This window comes from Ambystoma mexicanum, chromosome 11 (genome assembly GCF_040938575.1).
Source record: "Ambystoma mexicanum isolate Mex_15411 chromosome 11, UKY_AmexF1_1, whole genome shotgun sequence".
Taxonomy (NCBI): Eukaryota; Metazoa; Chordata; class Amphibia; order Caudata; family Ambystomatidae; genus Ambystoma; species Ambystoma mexicanum.
The window spans coordinates 543,407,995-543,430,733 of NC_090934.1; the positions used below are offsets into that span (position 1 = coordinate 543,407,995).

Below are 22,739 nucleotides of genomic sequence, written 5' to 3' on the forward strand. Positions count from 1 at the left end.
TTGAATGTGTCCTAAGAACACTCGCGGTGTCCTGAAATGTTCGCAAATAAACAAGATGGTGGTGTTCTGAAGAAGCTTCTAAGAACACTCCCGGTGTCCTGGAATGTTCGTAGGGGGTGTCCTGAGGACGCTGTCCGTATTGTTCTCTGTCAAATTGAATGTGTCCTAAGAACACTCGCGGTGTCCTGAAATGTTTGCAAATAAACAAGATGGTGGTGTTCTGAAGACGCTTCTAAGAACATTCGCGGTGTCCAGGGAGTGTTCGTAGGGGGTGTCCTGAGGACGCTGTCCGTATTGTTCTCTGTCAAGTTGAATGTGTTCTAAGAACACCCGCGGTGTCCTGAAATGTTCGCAAATAAACAAAATGGGGGTGTTCTGAAGACGTTTTTGAGAACACTCCAAGTGTCCTGGAATGTTCGTAGGGGGTGTCCTTTGGACGCTGTCCGTATTGTTCGTTGTTAAGTTGAAAGTGTTCTAAGAACTATCGCGTTGTTCTGAAATGTTCGTAGGGGGTGTCCTGAAAACGGTGTCCGTAATGTTCGCTGGCAAGTTCAAAGTGTTCTAAGAACACTCACATTGTTCGCGGACATTAAAAGGTTCCCATAGATCATAGTTGAAATGTTTGACTCTATGGATGTGATATGCTGCGGTGGTTGTTGCCAGGGCATAGAGTCTTGGGTGCATGGCCATTTGGCCATGCACCCAAGACTCTATGCCCTGGCAACAACCACCGCAGCATATCACATTCATATTTGCTTATAACTTTGGGTGAAAAACAAATGTATAAGGAACAAAGGTATTAGATACTATGGATGTGATATGCTGCTATGGTTGTCCTTATTATTGTATACTTACTGTTTGGTCTAGTAATGGGAGTCCATGTTTTTCTTCTTCATTTCTGTGATTAAAGAAAATAGCATGTTAGTATTAGTATTTTGTAATGACTTATTACATTGTATAAGCAATATACGTTTATTTTTTTTCGACCCTCATATTTAGTAGAGTACAAATCAGAGTACTGTGCAATTTGCTCAGTTTCTGTATTTGTTGCTAAAATCATTGGGTCTGTGGGAGAAAAAAAAATCCATGTTGGATTAAAAAAAAACCCTTTTTCTGTTATGCTACAGTTTATTTGTTTGTTTGTTTTCAGTGTTCACTTGTTGTTTCTGGCTAATGCTTTATACTTTGCTTTGTTGTATTTTTTTGGAGCAGTAACAGATTCTTCATTTGTTTTGATATTATAAAATTTTGGAGCCGTTAGATACCAATTGGCGTATTCTAACTGTCTATTTTTTAAATATATTTTAGTGGTTTTGATTTATCTATTTGGATATTGTTACATTTTGGAACAGTTAGATACCAATTGGCGTATTGTAACTGTGTATTTTTTGGCCTAATTTAGTGGTGTTCATTTATCTGATTAGTTGTTGTAGAATCTTTGAGCTGTTAGATAGCTTTTGGAGTATTCTAACAGTTTATATTATTTTAACACAAATTTATAATTTTGGGACAGTTAGATACCAATTGGCGTATTCTAACTGTGTATTTTTTGGTCTAATTTAGTGATATTCATTTATCTGATTAGTTGTTGTAGAATCTTTGAGCAGTTAGATAGCTTTTGGAGTATTCTAACAGTTTATATTTTTTTAACACAAATTTACTTAAAGGTTTAAATACAGTTTATTTATCAAATTTTGGTTTTAAGAACATCAAATAAGCATTTGTAAGATTTGCTGGTAATCTCTGCTTTAAAGTAATGGTACTATCATTACATTCAAACCATCCACATTTCTTTTTTATATATGCCGTGTAGTGCCCTCAATTGGTTGTGGCTCCTGCGTGGTAGATTATACCTATTGTTGTGAAGGTTTTCTTACCAAGTGATATTTGACTATGTGTGAATCCAGTCAGCTTTCAGTTGTTTTTGGTACCATCTGCATTGTAACGTAGAAGCATTAGTATTACGTATTTACTATGTGTTTGTATTACTAACGTGGAGCGATTATCTGAATTGCAGGTAGAGCATAATCTACCATGGTTTGCATTTTGTACAAGTTGCTGAAATGGAATGGATTCACAATTTGGTATTGATATATATATGAAGCGTTCATTGGGAATTTCTTCTTGTGTCACATTGTTGCACAGAGTGCATGTATGTTTCCACATGTATGAAATCTGGAAGATATCCTTTATAGGTATGTTTTTGTTTTCCAGTACTTGTAGTAAGTACATTAAAAATTCTTGTGGATCTTCCTGTGAGTTTATAGTGAACTTCACCATTCCAGCACAGTAGTCCAATTGTTGCCTTATTCCATAAACACTATGGGCCTCATTACGACCCTGGCGGAAAGGGGTTTACGCCGGCGTAATGCATGGCGTACCTTTCCGCCCGACTACGAGTTCCCGTAGCGCCATGGTGATTTTTACGCCTGCTTTTTGCAGGCGGAAAAATCCATGGCGCTACGGGACTCATTGTTAATTACGCCACCGTAATTTACGGTGGCGTAATTAACGCCTTCCCCACTCCCATTATACCCTATGGGGCAAAAATGGGAATGGGGAAGGGTAAATGGGGATTGGGGACTTACCGCCCCGCCAAGGTCGGAATGGGGCGGTAAGTCCGCCAACCCCCATGGCGGAGTTGGCAGCTTTGCGCCATGGACCATGGTGCAAATTGCACCATGGTCCTCCGCCAGGGTCGTAATGAGGGCCTATATGTGTTGTCAGGATTGTTTTTTGCGTTTCTATGAAGTACTAACATTTGCATACACAATGGGTCTCTAAAGTGTAAGTAAATATTGTCAACAATTGGTGGTAATTGAAATAGAATATTCATTGCTACATTTGAATAGCAACTTACACCAACTATATTTGAGAATTTAAATATTCCAGGTAGTTCTGTATCTAACTGCTTTTTTTGGAGTTTGTCTTCCTTCTTTAAAGAAGTACCTGGTTTACTTTCTATAATTTATTCTTTTTTGTTTGTGGTACTTGATGAAGTATTAGCTTCTTTTACTCTCTTTGGAGGATTTGCAGTGACGTCCTGTTGCATTTCTGTTTGATTTAGCTTTCTTTTACAACGTTTTAGTTTTTGTGGAACAGAATATGTGCTTAGATGGGGAGTGTATAGTGAGTGAAGTCTATTATATTCTAAAATGCAAGGAATATCAGCGTTTACTTTACTTGCATCAAAGTTGATTAGAAATAGACCGTCAAGTGTACATAAGCGTGATAGTGCTACGTAGCTCATGCCTTCTTTAAAGACTGTGTTACCAATATCTATCATTGCTTTGTCTAGGGTAAGTCCTTGTGATTTATGAATCGTGACTGCGTATGCAAGAGTTAGAGAAAATTGTTCTCTGCGTACATACCTATCTTTGAAGAGAAGGAATCTAGCTGTTGAGCGTCCTATCCGTTTTACTTCTGAAAGTTTGTCAAAGAGTGTATTGACAAACTGAATTTTGTTGTCACGTGGGTATGTTTGAAAGCCAACAACTGTACCCAGTGCTCCATTAACTAGTCCTTGGTCCACGTCAAGGTTACGTTTAAGCATTACTCTGCAATTTAAGGATAATTTTAACATCTTTTCTAAGCCTGCTGTGTTTGAGATTGATTTTTCTAAATTATTTAGTCTTGTTGTGGCTTGGTCACACATGGGTAGTGTCATACCATGTACATCTAGTTTGTCTGTGGCGCTAATTTCCATTATTGGTTGCATTTCTTTACTTAACATTATTTCATTGAATTTGAGACAGCTTGCAAGAGTTGGCATTAAGGCCATACAATTGACATTTTTGTGGGCTAATTGTTCCATAACATCTGTAGCACATGCATTATCGCCATAAAGTGCATTAATGTGCAGGGTTTTCAATGTTGCTTCTGCTTCTTTAGAAAGTATACCAACTCTCAAACTTTTTAAAATGTTGGCATAAGTTAGATCTGCAGATTGGCGCATGTTTTCTGTTAATTCTCTGTATTGGAAATGTTGCCAAAGGTTGACATTTTCAATGCTGCCAACAGTTTTACGGCAGAGTTCGTGCCCTAATGTTTTAAAAATAGGTTCACCTTTTACAGGTGTTAATTGAAGCAGATCTCCAAAAACAATAATGTGTTTTCCTGCAAAGAGCTCTTCATAGTCTGTTTGAGTACTTCTTGTAATCTGAGGTGAATCAAAGCTAACATCAGGTTGGAGACCATGCTCACTTCATCTATTAGTAGCATTTTCATTTGTTTCAATACTCTGCGTAATTCCATTGCAGCTTCTGCAGAAAGTTTGTAATAGTCTAATTTGTTCTGGTGTTCTACTGGTAATAGTAGTAATCGGTGTAATGTAACACCACCTATGTTGTAGGCAGCTAAACCTGTGGGGGCAGTGACAACAGCTGACAGTTTGTTGTTTGTCAATTGTTGAAGGAACTTACTAATGATTTTGATTAGGAATGTTTTGCCAGAACCAGCTTCACCACTGACGTACAGTAGTATAGGTTTATAATTATGGCAGGAGCATTCTTTATTTTCATGTTTTACACCATGTGCAATTTGTTTTGTTACTTCTTGAAAAATACTACTTTGCTCATTGTTTAGTTTTGATTGTAGTATAGTTAAGTCTTCCTTATCTTCATACTGACACATGGTGTTTTCTACTTCTATCATAGCTAATTCTGCCTCATTTGTTATTAGTGGTTCTCCCAGTGGTTCTTGGCTTCCTGTTACAGAAGGTCGACTACTGTCAGGAGTATCCTTATCTAGTTGGGCTTGGAGTTCTTCTTCATGTTGCTGTTCATTGTGCAACATTGTTTTGTACTGTGTAAAGTTTACATCAGTTATAGTGCTTTCATTTGCTTTGAAAGCATCCTCATATGAGTCATAGTTATCTAGTAATTGTTCTTCTTTTCTCCATGGTTTGAAGAGTTGTAGCAGGGACATGTAATATACTTCTTTATGTTGAGGAGTCTTCAATGACAATTTGATATGATTAATTAAATTTGGTTTAGTGAGTTTAACTAAGCTGCCTTCACAGTCTGTCACTCTATATTTACCTTTTTTTTCATCAGGTTTCATATTATTTTTGTATGTGTAGTTTTGGGCTATTTGGTATAGACACATGTTTTCCAAAGTATTACTTCTGTTTGGGTAGTATGTGTCCAATAAATTGTTTTTTAAAATGTCTTGGCTGTTGGGATCATGTTTGGCTATTGTTTCTATATCTTCATATGATTTCAGAACTATTTTTCTAGATTTAGCTGGACCAAGACTTAGCCATACTATATTTTCAGATTTACCATACAATGAAGTACCAGTTAAACGATCAGCTGCTTCATAAGATCCACATTCTCTATGGGTGAGCATTTTTATGCCCAAGCTGTATAATTTCTGAGATACTGTTTGATCTGATGACAGGTCATTCCAGAGGTCTTGGAGCTCTGTCTTTTCTGCTTTAGTTAAGTATGCTGTGACATATCGTGCAACTGCAGTAGAATTGTCTGCAATGTACTGCACATCTATGTTTACATTCCATAAGTGGGCAATGATTGCATTATAATCATTGATATATTTTTCTTCTTCTTTTCTTTTTATGTAATATGTATTTTTAGGTGACTTACCTTTAACACTATGGGCCTCATTACACGGTAGGCGGTGGACCAAGGTGCTATTAGCACCTTGGTCCATGCCGGTAAAATACCGGCACCGCCTTGGCGGAAAGGGGATTTACCGCCCCATTCCAAGGTTGGAGGGGCGGTAAATCCCCTTTCCGCCATTGCCCTTCCCCATTCCCATTTCTGCCCCATAGGGCTCTATGGAAATGGGGAAGGCGCTAATTACGGCACCGCAATTTTGCGGTGCCGTAATTAGCTCCGTGGTCCCTTAGCGGGTTGGATATTAACGCCTGCAAGAAGCAGGCGTTAATTCCTCCAACCCGCAAAGGGACCTCGTAGTACGGCGGTAAGGGTTAACGGTCACCGTTGCCATTAACGGTGACCGTTAACCCTTACCGCCGTCCGTGTAATGAGGCCCTATGTCTAACTGAAGACATGAGGTTGTTTATTTGACCTGTATTTGTAACTGGTCTAGGGAAACCAAATCGGCATTTGGTGTAGTATTTGCCTTTGTTTTTGTATTTGCGACGACAATATTTTCCACATTTGTGTCTTTGAAATTGTAAAATTTGTGCATGAAGATCACTATTTGTGGCTTCTGATGGAATTTCACAAGTGACATATTTTTCAATAAACTGTAAAACAGTGGCATCACTGTCTTGACCAAATTTAGGAGCATCTTTAATCCATAAAAGCATGTGGATATGTGGTGCTCCTCTGGCTTGGTATTCTTTTCTCCAAAAGAAGTGTTGCACTTCTCCAAGGGGAGGAACAGTTTTATTACAAATAAAATGTAGCATAGCAATGAAGCGATGGTGAAAATATCTTGAAACATTAACAGGATCCAAAGAACAAAGTTCTCCAGGTGTTAGAATATCTATGTTTGTTTTGTTTTTATTTGATATGCGTAGGAAATCATGTAAATCTTCCCATGCATATTCTGCACAACTTAATGTAACAAACCAAGTGGGTGGGCCAAGGTTTCTGATCATACAACGTACAGCTCCATGACGTCGAAACCAGTACCCTTTAGTACCACGCATATTTGCTAATAGATTTGTAATATTTGATTGTAAAACCTCATCCTTTTGTTGCACTTTCTCTAATAATTGTGTAGCTGTCATATTTTGAAAGTGTGATCCTGATTTTAATATGTGTGCAATTCCGTAACATAAAGTTGCTAGTTCACTTTCAAAGAGTAGGTGGAATATGTATTCCACATTTTGTCTAAATCTGGGATCTTCAGAATACATCCGTAATGAGCGGTATTCTGAAGCTGATATATGAATAGGTCTATCATCATACCTTCCTCCTTTGCCAGTAGGAAAGAGTAGAGGAAAAGCATGTGCTTCTATTCTTTTTTCCCATATACTGATTGGCGATCCTTTTGTTTGACGCATTTGGTAAGTTTCCAGTACATCTTGTACCGTGTCATTACAGTGCAAAGGATGAATTGTAAAATGGTCTAAAGTATTTGATATTGTAGCAGGATCTAGTAGCTCAAATTGACCAGCTTCTTGTGTTTCTTGAATTATTTCAGTTGTAACTTTCAAGTTTTCTTCAATAATAATTTCTTTGTTATATTCATTATTCTCTTTAAGATATTGGAAGGCTTGTCTAACTTTATATAAATCTACCAGCTGTTGCCATATTTTTTTGTCTTTTGTAGGTACTCCATTTACTAATATAATTAAAGATTGCTGCATTGGACGTTGCACTCCTAGAGTATGCACATTTTCTTTTAGATTTAATGGTAAATAAACTACTTTTCCACAAATGCCTTTTACCAATTCAGAGGGAGGTAATTTTGCTGTTTTTGGTTGAAGGCGTATTATTGCTTAAAATGGGTGTACTGTTTGAATTGTGATGCTCTCATATAAATTAAGTTGTTGTAGAGGTTTTGGTACTGGGTATAATTCCAAATTATTTGTGATAGAACGTGAAGGAGTTTGGTTGTTGTCAAGTTTTGTAGTGCAATAACTGCAAAGTATTAAGGGCTCAGTTATTTCATATTTGTTTTCTGCTACAAGGTAGAGAGCTACTTCAAACCATTTAGAATCTTCATTGTCTTCTATTTTGTATGATAGGTCCACAGTTTTTGTGTTACTTTTATAAAAATGTCTACGGCAACATACACATACATGGTTTGGTACTTCAGCTGATGTACTTTTAAATTTTAGTATTTCTTTTTTGTATGTGTTTAGCAAAAGGTTGCCATGTGTAGAATTGTTGCTTAATTGGTTTAAAGCTATTTCATTCTGTAAATGGCTTTCACTTCCAAAATATTTTTTCTGGATATAGTGAATTTCTTCAAGTAGGTCTTTTGCTGTACCATGTAGAAGGATGTTATTTAACTTTGCTAGTGCTAAAGCAGGACTTTTAGCATAGTACAGTTTATAGACTAGCAGGCCGATTCATGTAATTCCTCTCAAAAGTGTCGCACGCGGCTGGCGCACAGCGTGCCCGTGCGAATGTCTGCGCCAGCCGCGTGCGATAAAATCAATTTCTGCGCACAGTGTATTCATGGATTCTCGCCTCCAAAAGCAGACGTGGCGCAGAGTGGCGCAGCGACCCTGCAGCAGCGCCAGTTACGCCCCCAAGAACACCCTTGCGCAAGGAAAAGCCATCAAGATCGCAAAACCATCGCAAAGGGCCGTGCCAACCCTGTACCAGTTTACCGGACTGGCAAACAGCAAACGCAAAGCGGGGAACGCGTATTACGGGTTTCGGGAACACGCGTGCGCTAGAAGTTTCACACGCGATCTGGCCTGGGGGAGCGTGTGCGTGTATTTCAGGGGTGCGCGAGAAGTTCCACATGCGATCGGGCCTGGGGGAGCGTGTGCGTGTATTTCAGGGGTGTGCGAGAAGTTCCACACGCGATTGGGCCTGGGGGAGCGTGTGCGTGTATTTCAGGGGTGCGCGAGAAGTTCCACACGCGATTGGCCTGGGCGCGTGTAGTTCAGAGGTGCGCGAGAAGTTCCACACGCGATCGGGCCTGGGGGAGCGTGTGCATGTATTTCAGGGGTGCGCGAGAAGTTCCACACGCGATTGGCCTGGGCGCGTGTAGTTCAGAGGTGCGCGAGAAGTTCCACACGCGATTGGCCTGGGCGCGTGTAGTTCAGAGGTGCGCAACAAGTTCCACACGCGATCGGGCCTGGGGGAGCGTGTGCGTGTATTTCAGGGGTGCGCGAGAAGTTCCACACGCGTTTGGCCTGGGCGCGTGTAGTTCAGAGGTGCGCGAGAATTTCCACACACGATCGGGCCTGGGGGAGCGTGTGCGTGGATTTCAGGGGTGCGCGAGAAGTTCCACACGCGATTGGCCTGGGCGCGTGTAGTTCAGAGGTGCGCAAGAAGTTCCACTCGCGATTGGCCTGGGCATGTGTAGTTCAGAGATGCGCGAGAAGTTCCACACGCGATCGGGCCTGGGGGAGCGTGTGCGTGTATTTCAGGGGTGCGTGAGAAGTTCCACACGCTATTGGGCTGGGTGCGGGTATTCCAGGGCTGCGCGGGAAGTTTTACACGCTTGCCTACAACACGTATTCATGGAAACGAACGTGGCCAATCCGGAAACACGTACGCCAGCAGGAAGTAGGCGTACGTCCACCCGCACAGCATAAAAGTGCACGCAAACAACAAACAAGCTCAGACGCCAGGATGAACATACCATTCCTAGCAGCAGTGGCCGTGGGATACCACAGGAGGAGGAGGAGGATAGTCCGGGCCAGAATTTTTACACCCAGAACCAGCCTTTTTGGGATGCCTGATGACCATGTGTATGGGAGGTACAGGTTTCCATCTCACATAATACTCGACCTGGTCAGTGAGTGGGAGGATGACCTCACATCAACCACCCTGTGCTCCCAAGCACTCAGCCCCCTGGAGAAGGTCCTCAATGTACTGCACTTCCTGGCCACTGGATCATTTCAGCAGACAAGTGCCATAGTGGGGGGGGTGTCACAGGCCACGCAGTCACGCTGCCTACACCAGGTCTTGGCCATCATCACTGCACGCCCATCAGTCCGCAGGCACATATACCTGCCCAGAACACCTGCAGAAAGGCAGGCTGTTGCCCAGGATTTCTACAGGGTGGCACAATTCCCCAAAGTGCTAGGTGCCATTGATTGCACCCATGTGGCTCTACGTCCCCCCAGGGCAACTGAGCACATCTATAGAAACCGCAAGCACTGGCATTCCATCAACGCCCAGGTAGTATGTGATGCCAAGGGAATCATCACCTCAGTATACGCCAACTATCCAGGCTCCACCCACGACAGTTTCATCTACAGAATGTCTACCCTAAACTGGGACATAGAAGCTGGGCGGCATGGCAATACATGGCTGCTCGGTGAGTATAAATGCCACTGCGCATGCATGCATGTCAGATACTGAGTAATGTCACAACCCCACTGATGATACCCATCACCACCTCCCCAGGGGACAGTGCCTACCCTCTCAGCACCCACATGATGATGCCAATTCGGAACCCCACCACGCCACCCCAGGTAAGATACAACACAGCCCACATTGCAACCCGGGGCATCGTGGAGCGCACATTCGGAGTGTTTAAGTCACGCTTCCGCTCCCTTGACCGTTCTGGCGGGCAGCTGTTATACGCTCCCCCAGTAGTGTGCAGGATCATAGTGGCAGCATGTGTCCTGCACAACGTTGCAACACGCCGGGGCCTGGCCGTGGACATGGTGGTGCCCCCACATCCCCAACCACATGCATGCCCACTGCGCATGGGAGGGGAAAGGGCACGGGGTGAGGCAGCCCGTACGCAGCTTGTGGCTAATTACTTCACATAAAATCACACCCCTGAGGAGTGCTCACAACCCTGGCACATACCAGCTGACAATCAATGATGATTGTAACTGACAATTATGATGTGTCAATGGACAGTCAACTGTCACAACCATACCAGCCTGAGATTGTACATCTGGAAGTGTTCCATTGTGTGCTTCCCTACCTACACAAACACCACCAATGCTGTGTTCAAAAGACACACTTCTATGCTGCTAAAATCATTACCCCCTTGCAAGACACAACATGACAACAGTGCCATGTCACCCAACCCCTCCCCAGCACCGCCACCCAACACACCATGGCATGGCATGCCATGTGAGAGCAAACAAAGTCATCCCCCAAACATGACACGTGTCACAAAGTACAGTGTCCCTAATGGAAACTGGCCACACACAATATGCCCACATAAATGTAGAAACAACAACACACATGACCAAATACTTACCACAATACAATTGACATAGCATAAACATGACAGTACTAAGGCAAAGGATACGTAGTCTTACAACATGAGAATGCCAGCACATCCACCACCTCCAACTGTACAGTGTTGTTGCCACACACATCTGGCAGTCCACTGCTCACAACATGAGCTCCATCTCCAAAGTGGATGGCCTTGTGAGGACATGAGGAATGAACCTGCAAATTAGGAGGGAGACATGGATGCACAAGCACACATCAATACACCATGCAGTGCACAATACAACAACAATATGCACTACTATTGTATACACAGTATTGACTACAGACTGCCCACACAGCTCATGGGAGTCCAACGTCACTGTGTAATTCACTGTCACTTGGGCACACCCTTTGCAAGCAGGGAAGCAGGAGGGGTGTGTGTCTCACGAACCCAAGCATCTAACCCAAGCTCAGGACAAGCCTGTATGTGCCCAGCCGGAATACAGTGGATGCCCACAGGAGCCACACAAGGCAACACACTGCAACAAAAAATCAAAAATCAAAAATCAAAAATGGCCATGTGTGGGCCAGGGGGGGTGGGGGAGGCCACCCAGGAGGTCCGAGGACAGGGTGCCCACCAACAGCCACCTGCGTGAATGTTGCGAAAAAAACACCTCCATGGGCTCATGGCCTGCACGGCTACTAAATAGTGGGAGATTCACTGCTGGATTCGCTCTCCTCAACCTCTGCCGCTGCTGCCACAGGAGGTGGTGGTGCTATGGGAGGCAGCCCACGCAAAGCCCTAGTTTGGTCCTCCATGGCAGCAAGCATGCGGGTCTGGAAGGCCTCGTTCTGGAGGGATATGGTGCGGAGATCCCCATGCAACACCCGACGTGTTGCCCGGACCTCCGCCCGAGTTGCCTGCATCTCTGCTGAGAGTGTACGGGTGACGAGCTCCAGCAGCTGTTCCGTCCTGGTGACAGTGGAAGCTTCAAGGTCCACAAGAGTCTGCCTGAGGTGCCGGACCTCTCTCCTCAGGGCTTCCCTCTGTCCCTGGGCATCTATAGAAATTGATTCCCTCAGATTGTCCAGGGCGCCTGTCTGTCCCTGTTGGACGCCAACATGTCCTCCCTGACTGATTGGCAAATGGAGTCTGTTGCCTGCTGTAGTAGCTCCATCTGCCTTTCTGGGGGGACAATGGAAGTGGCCACCCTCTCCATGGCTTGAGCAATCATTTCTGATGATGCTGCCTGTTGGTTGGCCATACCGTAAATGGATTGCTCCCATGCGGTATTGCCTGGTGGCGGACGGCCACCGCGTTGGCGGGCACCACATCTGTCTGGGGCAAGGCGAACTGCGCCTTGCTGTGTCGGCACTGCCTGAGGCTGCAGGACTGCATTTCCCCTCTGAACTGCTGGCCCAGGAACAGGATCAGATGTTGCGGAGTGTGGCCCTGCATCCGTAACCACCACAGGCGCACGTACCAACACTGACATCCCCATAGTGGGCTCTACCCCTGGTGCAGGTGGGTCGGACAGAACAGTATCCCTTCCATGAACACATACCTGCGAATCCACATAGGCCTCATCCGAATCAACACCTGAAAAGAGTGCTGGGGAGGTGCAGCCAGGGACACCCCTGGATAGTATGGCCTGCAGCAAGAGAGGGTTCTCCCCCACCACCAAACCACGTCCCCCATTGGTGCCTGGTCGTGCTTCAGATCCCTCCTGGGCCTGCACCATCTCCTCTCCCTCAACAGCATCAGGTGCGCTATCCTCTGCAAAAACATGAAAGACAAAAAATGGGAACAGGCATTAGCACCATGGCACGCTATTAGGCCAGACAAGCTACAGTACCAGTACTTGATTTACACATGTCCCATATGACTATAACCCTCCCATGCATGCACTGTCCATGAGTTGGAAGGGGAGGAAAATGTCAGACACTGATGACACCAAGATGGGAGAGCAACACATCAGCTGCATGCTGGCTAGCAGTGCCATCACACATTGGCCTGTGAGTGGCATGTCCAATACACATACATGACACATGCCATCACACAGATGGCATGTACCATAGGCATGTCATATATGTGACAATAGGGCAGAATGATGCACAGTAGAACCAGGTGAATTCCTACAATCAGCCTGAATGAACACAGCTAAATACGGAACAATGTTGTAGCAAGATGCCACTTCAAGGGCAACTGGCACGATGTAGTGCACAACGCCTACTGTGGTCAGAAGGGATACTGTAATACCCATATTCCGGGGCGCCGAATGCATTGGATGAAGCACATGGGTGGGCCAAAACACTCAGGCACACACACCCTGACCTGGCACTCAACCAGAACCCCTCCGACAAACAACATACACATGGATCACACACACATGCATGTGCACTCACCGGACAATGCCTCGTAATCTGGCAGTTCTCCCACACCTTCGATCTGCTCCTCTGTGACGTAGGTCCCAGCAACATGCTCATGTAGAGTGAGTTCTATGTCCTCTTGTGGAGACTAGACGTTCTGATTCAGTTGAATGGAGGGGTAATTCTAAGTTTTCAGGGCATATTTTTGTAAGAAGTACTTCTTGTTCCATTATGGTATTATTCACTTTTTCATAACCTCCACCACTGCTATGTATGGCAATTGTATTTGTTTGCTTTTGTTTGTACGCTTCTTCATTAAAATATGGTTCTGTGCTTGTAGTGTGATTCCATTCACCTCCGCTGATACTTAAGAAGTTCTTTCTGTTGATATTTCGCTTATTGAGAAGTCTTTTTTGTAATTTAGTTATTAGTTTTGTTAGTGGTTTCATTTTGTTTAACAGTAAAATAAAATAAATAAATTTCTTTTGAGAAGAATTGCACTGTCCATCAATGCTTCTAAGATTAATTTCCTACGATAGGTTTTAAGCTTTGAACCTGATTTCTCTCCTGTTTTTATAAGATTTTGAAGGACTTTGTGACGGTATATTTTGGCTAAAATACTTTTCTTGGTATGCTTACTTTGCACTATATTAAAATTTGAAGAAGTAGTTTTATCTGTACTGATAGCTGATTTTCTGTTAATTGTTTTTTGGTTTGTTTTACATTTTGATAGAGGAAGCGAAGTTGTTGTACTTGAAACTTCTTGTGTTTCACTAAATGATTGTATTAGCTGTTTTGTTTCAACTTTTTTTTTACAAATTCTGCTAGAGATGAATGCTTATGTTGGACACCTTTATTTTCATTTGCTCTACTTTTGAGTTGCTTTCTACGGACTTGACTTTTGGTAGGCATTCTTTAGGGTCTGTTGAAAAAAATAAAGAAGATATGGGTTGGGGTGTTCTGGAATGTATGTGTGCTGTGTGCATGAGTGTTTGAGTAAGATGATAAAGATGTATGTAATGGTATGTGATTGTGCATTGGGAACTAAAACTAGTAGGGATAGGTATTCTTGAATTTATGTGTTACTAAACTGGGGTTCAGATGACAAAAAAAAAGTAAGCTAGTAGTGTGGAAAAGTACAAATAGTAAATCTAATGTATACAATTAAAACAGTTGTTTGTTCTATAATATGAAAATTGTAGTGGTTCAGTTGGGTAATTTGTGTGTCCAAAAATTTGTGGGCCGTTCTGGCTGTAAATCGCTGTTTAAGACATGGACATTTTTGGACAAAATGGTACAAAATCTCTATTTTTAGAAACCAAAATAGCTCGTATTAACGTTATAGTATATTTGATTAATAATACAAATATTATGGTGATATTTTACTTACTTTTTTTTAAAATTAACTGGTAACTGCTTAGTTTTTCTTTCTTCTTCGAATTCGGCTGCTTCTTTTCAGGAAACTGGTCTTCACTGCAATTGTAAAAGCTTCAAATTAGTAACTTTGTTTGTATATAGCACTGTTTTTAATTTAGATATTGATTTTTTTAATTGAAATCCTCAGTGCCTTCTTTAAAACCATTAAACTAATTTATTTACATAAGATACATTGCATCAGTTCAGTACATATGATATGTTCTTAATAAACAAATTGTATTGAATGACTGTAGCAAAAAAAAATATCTTTACTATGTCTTGTGAAATTTATAATATATTAGTGAATACCACTATTTCTGTAAGTAAACAGTTCTAGGTAATAGTGCCTCAATGTCATGTCTAATTTAAAGTAATTAAGTAAATAAATAAATAAAAACAAAAAATATGAAATTGTATACGTATTTTTATAAAGGTTTAAACATAGATTGTGTTTGCATGCAATTTTGTTTGAATATATGTAGTCTATATATTTCATTTAAAAAATGTTAGTTTAACATGATTTGAGTGTGTGTGTATAAAGAAAGTAAATAGTATAAAGGTGTATAAGTGATAGTTGATTTTAGGAAATTGAAAAAAGTACAGTAAATTCATTTTACAGATTTTACAAGGTAAAAGTCTGTTTGAAAATGTGTTCATCTACTATACAGAAAATATGCATACCTGAAGTTTGTGTTCATGCATATGGATATGCATGGAGCTGCAAGTAGAAATCTTGAAGACTTGTACAGTATTTCTGGTAGATGCTGCTTGCCAATGATATGACACTTGTACTCAGAGAGATTCAGAGTACATTTGCAGTGCTGATCTATGATGATGCAGTTAGATGTAGAGGTCTTGAATGTGATTGGTGCATGGTCATGTGATTTTTGAGGTACATCCAAAGAGGGAATGGCAGAGAGAGTGTAGTGGAAATGGTAGAAGGGCTGTTCATGTTACAATATGTCCGTGGACATGGCGGTAGTTCGCGGACATCGGGAGTTACATCCGGGGATTTTTTGGGTTCAGAAGTCATGCAAATGAGAATAAGCACTGAAAGGGATTGGTCAGGAAAGTTTGGTGGGTGTGTTGTGCCAGGAGAGATTTTCTCAGATACTCTTTTTGCTGAGAGAACAAAAGATAGCTATGGCTGTGTGTTTCAGAAAACAGATTGTTTGGATTTTAGGAGATTCGTGTATACATTGGTTGAAGGTGCATGCAGAAAGCTGTGGAGTAGCTATAGATCTTGGATTCCCACATGTGGAAGTACACTGGCATGGAGTACGTGGAATGAAGTGGTTGGACTTGCTACCTCTCTGTGCTACTTTGGAGACAGAGCAACATCCAGACATAATTGTAATTCATTGTGGAGGGAACAGTTTAGGACATGTGACTGGAATTTTTTTGTAATTTGCTATGAAAGAAGGACTTAGGAAGGTTATGGACATGTTTCCTAATTCTCAAGTGATATTTTCACGGATTGCGCAGAGACAAATGTGGCTTCGTTCTTCTTCATTTGGTCCACAAATGGAAAAAGCAAGGCGCAATGTTAATAAGGCTGTTTGTGCCTTTCTAAGAGATTTTGGCATGTCTTCTTTTCACAATGAAAATATTATGTTTTGTAGTACATACATTTTTCGCAGAGATGGAGTCCATCTTACTTATGCTGGCAATCAGATTTTTCTGAGAAATGTACAAAATGCATTGCGACCTTTTTTGGAATTACAACAACGATTTTGAAGTAGATGTTAAGCATTTACAATTTTTGACTTACAAACACCACCCAAAGGCTCTTTTCAGAGCCACCACTTCTTTCCAGAGAAAATTACAATGTTTGTGATGGAGTAGCAACCCAATTTTTTTAATGTTCGCGAACTGTCCGCGGACTTCTAAAAAATACAAAGAGCCCTGCTTCATTTATTTTCACTTCTATTTTTTAACTGGGAAAGGCGGCTCTGAAAAGAGCCTTATTTTTTTTTGATTTTTGTAATTTTGTATTTTTTTTGGTTTTTCAGACACGACACACTAGGAGAGGAGGGTAAAGGAGGGTAAAGGGGGGGACACCAACCACAGGGATAAGAAAGGGCGAGCTGAGAGAGGAAGATGTAGAGTGGGTTTTATTTGGGTAGTGAGCAGGTCTTCTTGTGCTCTGAGACGATAGTCTCAAAAGCACTCCGAAGTCGCTCCCCCCTGCATAGTACTGTTTCACAGTACATACATACAACTGTGACCCTCGAAAGGTAAGGTCATCAGCATTCTGTATGGCCTGTGAGGCAGCTTGAGGAAGACGCTGTCCCACAGAGGTGGTCCTTGTGGTGACAGGATCAGACACAGAGGATGAAGTAGAGGAAATCAACCTGCTACGTTCTTCGCAAGGTACAACCCTGCGAATAGCCCCAGAGTGAAATGACCTCAGGTGTCGCTTCATAGTAGTGGTCCCAAAGCTGTACTTACCGTGCTTCCCGCGACTGAGTATCATTTTGCACTCATTGCAGGTAACACGGTTCGCACGAGCCTTAGGAACATTACCATGAATGGTAAATAACCGCCACACCCAAGACTCACGCCTAGGGCGGGTAGTAGGGTTTTCCTCTACCTCATTCTCATCATCCTCCTCTTCCTCCTCCGCATCCTCACTCCTGTTCCCCTCTTCAGGCCCTTGGGGAGGTGGTGGTGGTGGAGGGGGTGGGGGTAGTGCTGAAGCAGGTGCAGCACCAAGTGGCAGTTCAGCAGCCAAGGATGCCATCTCGATGATGGTGTAGTCTGCAGGTGGCAGCAAAAATCACTGTGTTCTGAAAAATACCCAGAAACACAATGGGAATAAGCTCTTGGGCGTGGTCTTTTATAGGGGTGCTTGTGCGCTGTTCGCGGACATGCGCACTGTCCGCGGACAGATCGAACACAAAAAAAGGATCGGAAAGTTTCAAAAGGTATATAGAAACACAAGATTGCTATGTGGGACTTGTGCCATGGTGAGATTTTATTGAAAAATATTATGGATTAACTGAAATGTACTTTTAAATTCTTTGGGGACACGAACAGTGTCCGCATTTCAGGACACACGATGAGCGTGGGCGCGGTCATATGATCCGTTCGCGAACTAGTCCGCAAAGGAAGCGCCTGTCCGCAGGACACCAAGTGCACGGAGATTGGTTAGCGCATGCGCATTGATGTCCTATGGACACTGTTCGGGTTCTGAAGTAATTAAAATTGCGTCACACGTGAAACGAACATTTCAGGACACCGCGTGTGTTCTTAGAACAGTTTAAACTTGGTAGCGAACAGTAAGGACAGATATAGTGTTCTTCAGGACACGTGTAATTTCGTTTATGTACGAACATTTCAGGACATCAATTGTGTTCTTAGAACAGTTTCAATTGGGTAGCGAACACTACGAACAGGTATAGTGTTCTTCAGGACACCTCCATTTTCGTTTACGTACGAACATTTCAGGACACCAATAGCGTTCTTAGAACAGTTTGAACTTGCTAGCGAACAGTACCGGACAGGTATAGTGTTCTTTAGGACACTTTAATTTTTGTTTGTTTACGAACAATTCAGGACACCGCGTGTGTTCTTAGTACAGTTTCATGTTGCTAGCGAACACTACGAACAGTTGTACTGTTGTTCAGGACACATCATTTTCGTTTATTTACGAACATTTCAGGACACCAATTGTCTTCTTAGGACAGTTTTAAGTTGATAGCGAACATTACGGACAGATATAGTGTTCTTTAGAACACTTTAATTTTTGTTTCTTTACGAACATTTCAGGACACCACGTGTGTTCTTAGAACAGTTTCAACTTGCTAGCGAACAGTACGAACAGGTGTGGTGTTCTTCAGGACACCTCCATTTTCGTTTATGTACGAACATTTCAGAACACTCGCACTGTCCGCGGACACTTTTATTGTTTTTAAAAAAAAAAACGGAAACTATTCACAATACAATATAAAAATTAAACTTTATTTAACATATATTAATAATTTATGACAGAGAAGGTGAGGCAGAAACAGAAACAAAAACAGGAGAATTTGGGGTTTCAATATGATTGGTATTAGGTGAAGAAAGGATGGAAGTCTCATCAAAACGTTTTGGATTATGGAGAGGGTTTGGGGATAATTGACTGGGATATGGTGAGGAGGGACAAGTACATGTGGGGCAATGGTACGAGGTTTTTGGTTTGAAATGATTTTCTACAAAAGTTTTTAAATTATTAAAATTAGCCAACAATACATCCATTTTTTCTTCTATATTGTGAAGACTGTTATCCATAACAGGGTTTTCTGAAGTTTTTTCTATTTTGGTATGCTCTGTACAAAAAAATAATATATATGTTAAATGTATATAAAAAAAATAATAAATAAATGGTTTATATTATGAAGTGTTTACCATTAGTTTCACTATCTTGTGACATTTCTTCATGTGGGAAATTGTCCTCTAGCCATTCCAGAGTACTAGACATTTCTGTGAGAAAAAAAAAAAAGATAATATATTTTTTAATCTAATACAGAAAGTTTATAAATATATGAGTAAAATGAAGTACACTTACTATTTCTGGTAAAATAAGTCCTATGTATTCAGTGGGTCTGGTCTTGTTCTCAGTTCTGTTGTGTCTGTGAGGTAATTATGTTGGAAGCCAATTTATCTTCTTGTGGTATATTCCATTTCAGAACATATTGTATTTAAATGAATGGTTAGTGTGTTACATATATGGGTTACATTTCTTATGTATTACTATATATAATGTGTTTGTTGTGTGTTGCTTTTTGAATTTGTTAAATGTTCCTATATTATGATATAACAATCAAACATACCCCACCACCCCCCCCCACAGTTTTTAGGTAGTGGTACTGTTCTCCGAACATGTCCGCGAACATTAAATAAGTTTGCGGACATCAAGTTCATAAGAAGAGATCTAGTCAGTTCCATATATATGTATATAAAGTCAAAGTCATTATTGTTAAGTTGTTCTACTAAAAAACTATGAAATTCAGTGAAAAAAACTTTGTTAAAGGGACGTTATGGTTAAGTTGCGCTACTAAAAACCTATGAAATTCAGTGAAAAAACTTTGTTAAAGGGACGTTATGGTTCCAAGTAAAACCGAAAAACCCTTGAAATTCACCAGTTATGATAAGCTAAGCAACCATAACTCGCGCCACCACCGTGCACTGCTAAGACTAACACCTAGGACATCAAAGATGACATCACAAATGTCATTGATGACATCACTGATGACATCACATCTGTATGTACTTCTCATGAAATATGTGTAGAAGGGATTCTTATTATGTTGCGAAAAAAGTGTCAAGAATCATTGCAAGAAATATACCCTAATAAGTGCATTAAACGATGCATTGATATAAATAGCATCCTATTATGGGGTTCTATCTAGTATACTAAGCTACTCATACAGAAACATAATATTGTGTGCAGCGTACAAGATGAAGGTATGATATTCGTAATGTTAATATGTTGAATAATGAAATGATAATTGTTTTCTTAACAGATTTTTGTGTACTGTGAAATATGTAATAAGTAGCTAATAAAACTCATGTATTACATAATTGCATTACTATAGACAAAACACAAAGACACAAGAACACATACCAATATGGGTATATACAGGGAAAGTGAAGTTAGCAAAAAAGCACAAGTAGTAGCAGAAACAATTCATAACTTAACTGATTAGTTTCATGCAAATAAATGATTGCTCTGTTTCAAAGCTGCTATTTACCCTATGTATATGTATCACTTGATGTGATTGGACCCTAAGGAAAGTAGTGTGAGTACAATGTATACAAATATGACCATATACAGGGAAAGTACAGCCATAAAAAAAAAAAACAGAACTATCAGAAAGTGCTCATAAGTCTAGTGATTATCTTTATGCACAAAAAGGATTGCTGTCTTTCAAGCTTGTGTTTTCCCATATGTATGTTTCATATGATGTGACTGTACTCTAAGGGAATTACTGTAAGAACCTACTGGAAGGATATGTCTACAAATAAAATAAAATTCTTAGTTTCTGACTGTTGCTGAAGAAAACCATGTGGCCTAGATATGTCAGCAAAAGAAAAAATAGTGAGCCAGACATGTGATGTCATCAGTGATGTCATCAATGACATTTGTGATGTCATCTTTGATGTCCTGGGTGTCAGTCTTAGTAGTGCACGGTGGTGGTGCGAGTTATGGTTGCTTAGCTTACCATAACTGGCGAATTTCAAGGGTTTTTCGGTTTTACTTGGAACCATAACGTCCCTTTAACAAAGTTTTTTCACTGAATTTCATAGGTTTTTAGTAGCGCAACTTAACCATAACATCCCTTTAACAAAGTTTTTTTCACTTAATATATATATAGGGAAAATGCATATTAAGAAATAATACAGCACATTTCATCATACCTGGACTCCCAATTTACCCCACTCTGATGTAATTCTTTTCCAGATATAAAAGGCGGCACCTATATATACCAGTGAGTCTGCCCTGAAGATACAGGACCAAAACTGATCTGATTCGATCATTCTTTTATCCCAAACCAGGTCTTCTGCTTTACCCAGAATTGAATGCAGTGCACTCCTTATTACTACCCTACTCCCCATCCATTCATCTCGGTACATACATGGGGCGTTCAGTTCTTCTGATTGGCTGAAAAACACTGTTCTGTGGGCCTGATCACGAGTTGGGCAGTATCCAGACTGGGATATCACCCAACTTCATTAGCATTAGCATCCACCTGTCCGGCGGTATTACCGCCGGATCACGGTTTGGGCGCTAACTGTTAGGTCACATTCCGCATTGGACCCAATGGGGATTCTTTGGCGCAATTACCACCGGCTTTTAGCTGGGGGTACTGGAAGTAAACACACCAGACTCGAGATTGGGGGGCTCCTTAAATGCAGGTGTAATACCCTGTGACCAATCATCTTTGCAAAATACTTTGCTCCTACTGATTGTTCAAAGGGGTGGAATTAGTAGCAATGCCAGGACTAAATAAGAGGTGGTGTAGTAGAATGCCCAGGCATATTGGGAATTAACTCCCCCAGAAAGAGGGTATTCCATTCACCTCTGCTACAGTGAGGGCTATTGCATCTGCCGTGAAGAAAGGCAGGAGTTCTGCATAACTAGCGGGCCACATTGCACCAAAATTGAAGCAGACTAATTTGTTTCTCAATGCTTTCCCAAAATCGTTCTTTTCCCACTGCTATAATTTGTTTTGTATTTCATATTGTGGCAATATAAAGAGCAGGAGCAGCTACCTGCGTGCTTCTTTTTTTTAAAACATAACCTAATTTTTAGCTGGCATTGCTTGCAATATTTATGGGACGGGGGATCCTTGAACATATTTGCTCAAGCAGTACTTTTAATGTACCCCAATGAGAAAATATCCTATGCCAGTGATCTCAAACCTGGGGATCTCCAGATGTTTAGTACTGCAACTCCTGTGATTCCTCATCATTAATTGTGCTAGCTAGTGCCTATGGGAGATGTAGTCCACAATATCTGGAGAGCCAAAGGTTTAAAGCCCCTTCCTTCTGCAAACCCAATTCTTGATCAGGTGGTATTTTCAAAACAGAACGTATTGAAAATACCACGAGTTTTTACCTTTGCAGCAATTCTCAGAATGAGGGACTAAACATATACGATTAAAATTTACAAAAACGAACACAACCTTTGCAAAGCCAAAAAGAGCATGTGAATTAAGGGGCAGGATTGGACAAGCTAGTGGAGAGAAGGTGATCAAAGTAATGCTAACCCACCCTCAAAGTTTCACTTTCTATGAAATAATGTGATCACATGATCTGAAAGGGATGCTAATGGTGTTTCACTTTTTCCCACAATTCTAGGCTGCACCATCTTCGATAACTGTAAAACATGTCACAACGGCTCCTGGGGAGGCAGGCTGGATGCCTTCTACATTAAAGGAAGCTACTGTGCGGAATGCCGAAGGGGCTGGTACGGGGGCGACTGTATGAGTAGGTATCTTCAAACCCCTTCATGTTGTAATGTGGTAGGTTAAAAGGGAGCAATGTGATTGGATGCACGAGACAACATTCCATTTACAAGCCCCGCCTGATAAGAACTGAGTAATTAACTAAAGAGAGGAGGCTCCACCAGGGTTCTCTGCAATTCCAACTGAAAACGTTTAAGGA

At 41.4% G+C, this 22,739-nt stretch overlaps 1 protein-coding gene across 2 annotated transcripts in view; it reads left to right on the forward strand.

Moving 5' to 3' along the window:
* The window catches only part of PAMR1 (peptidase domain containing associated with muscle regeneration 1), a 443,694-nt gene that overhangs the window by 83,957 nt on the left and 336,998 nt on the right, over positions 1-22,739 (forward strand). For both annotated transcript variants that reach the window (XM_069623360.1, XM_069623361.1), the window contains exon 3: positions 22,434-22,562. In XM_069623360.1, coding sequence (XP_069479461.1) covers positions 22,434-22,562 — 129 coding nt within the window. The remainder of the gene's footprint in view (positions 1-22,433; positions 22,563-22,739) is intronic.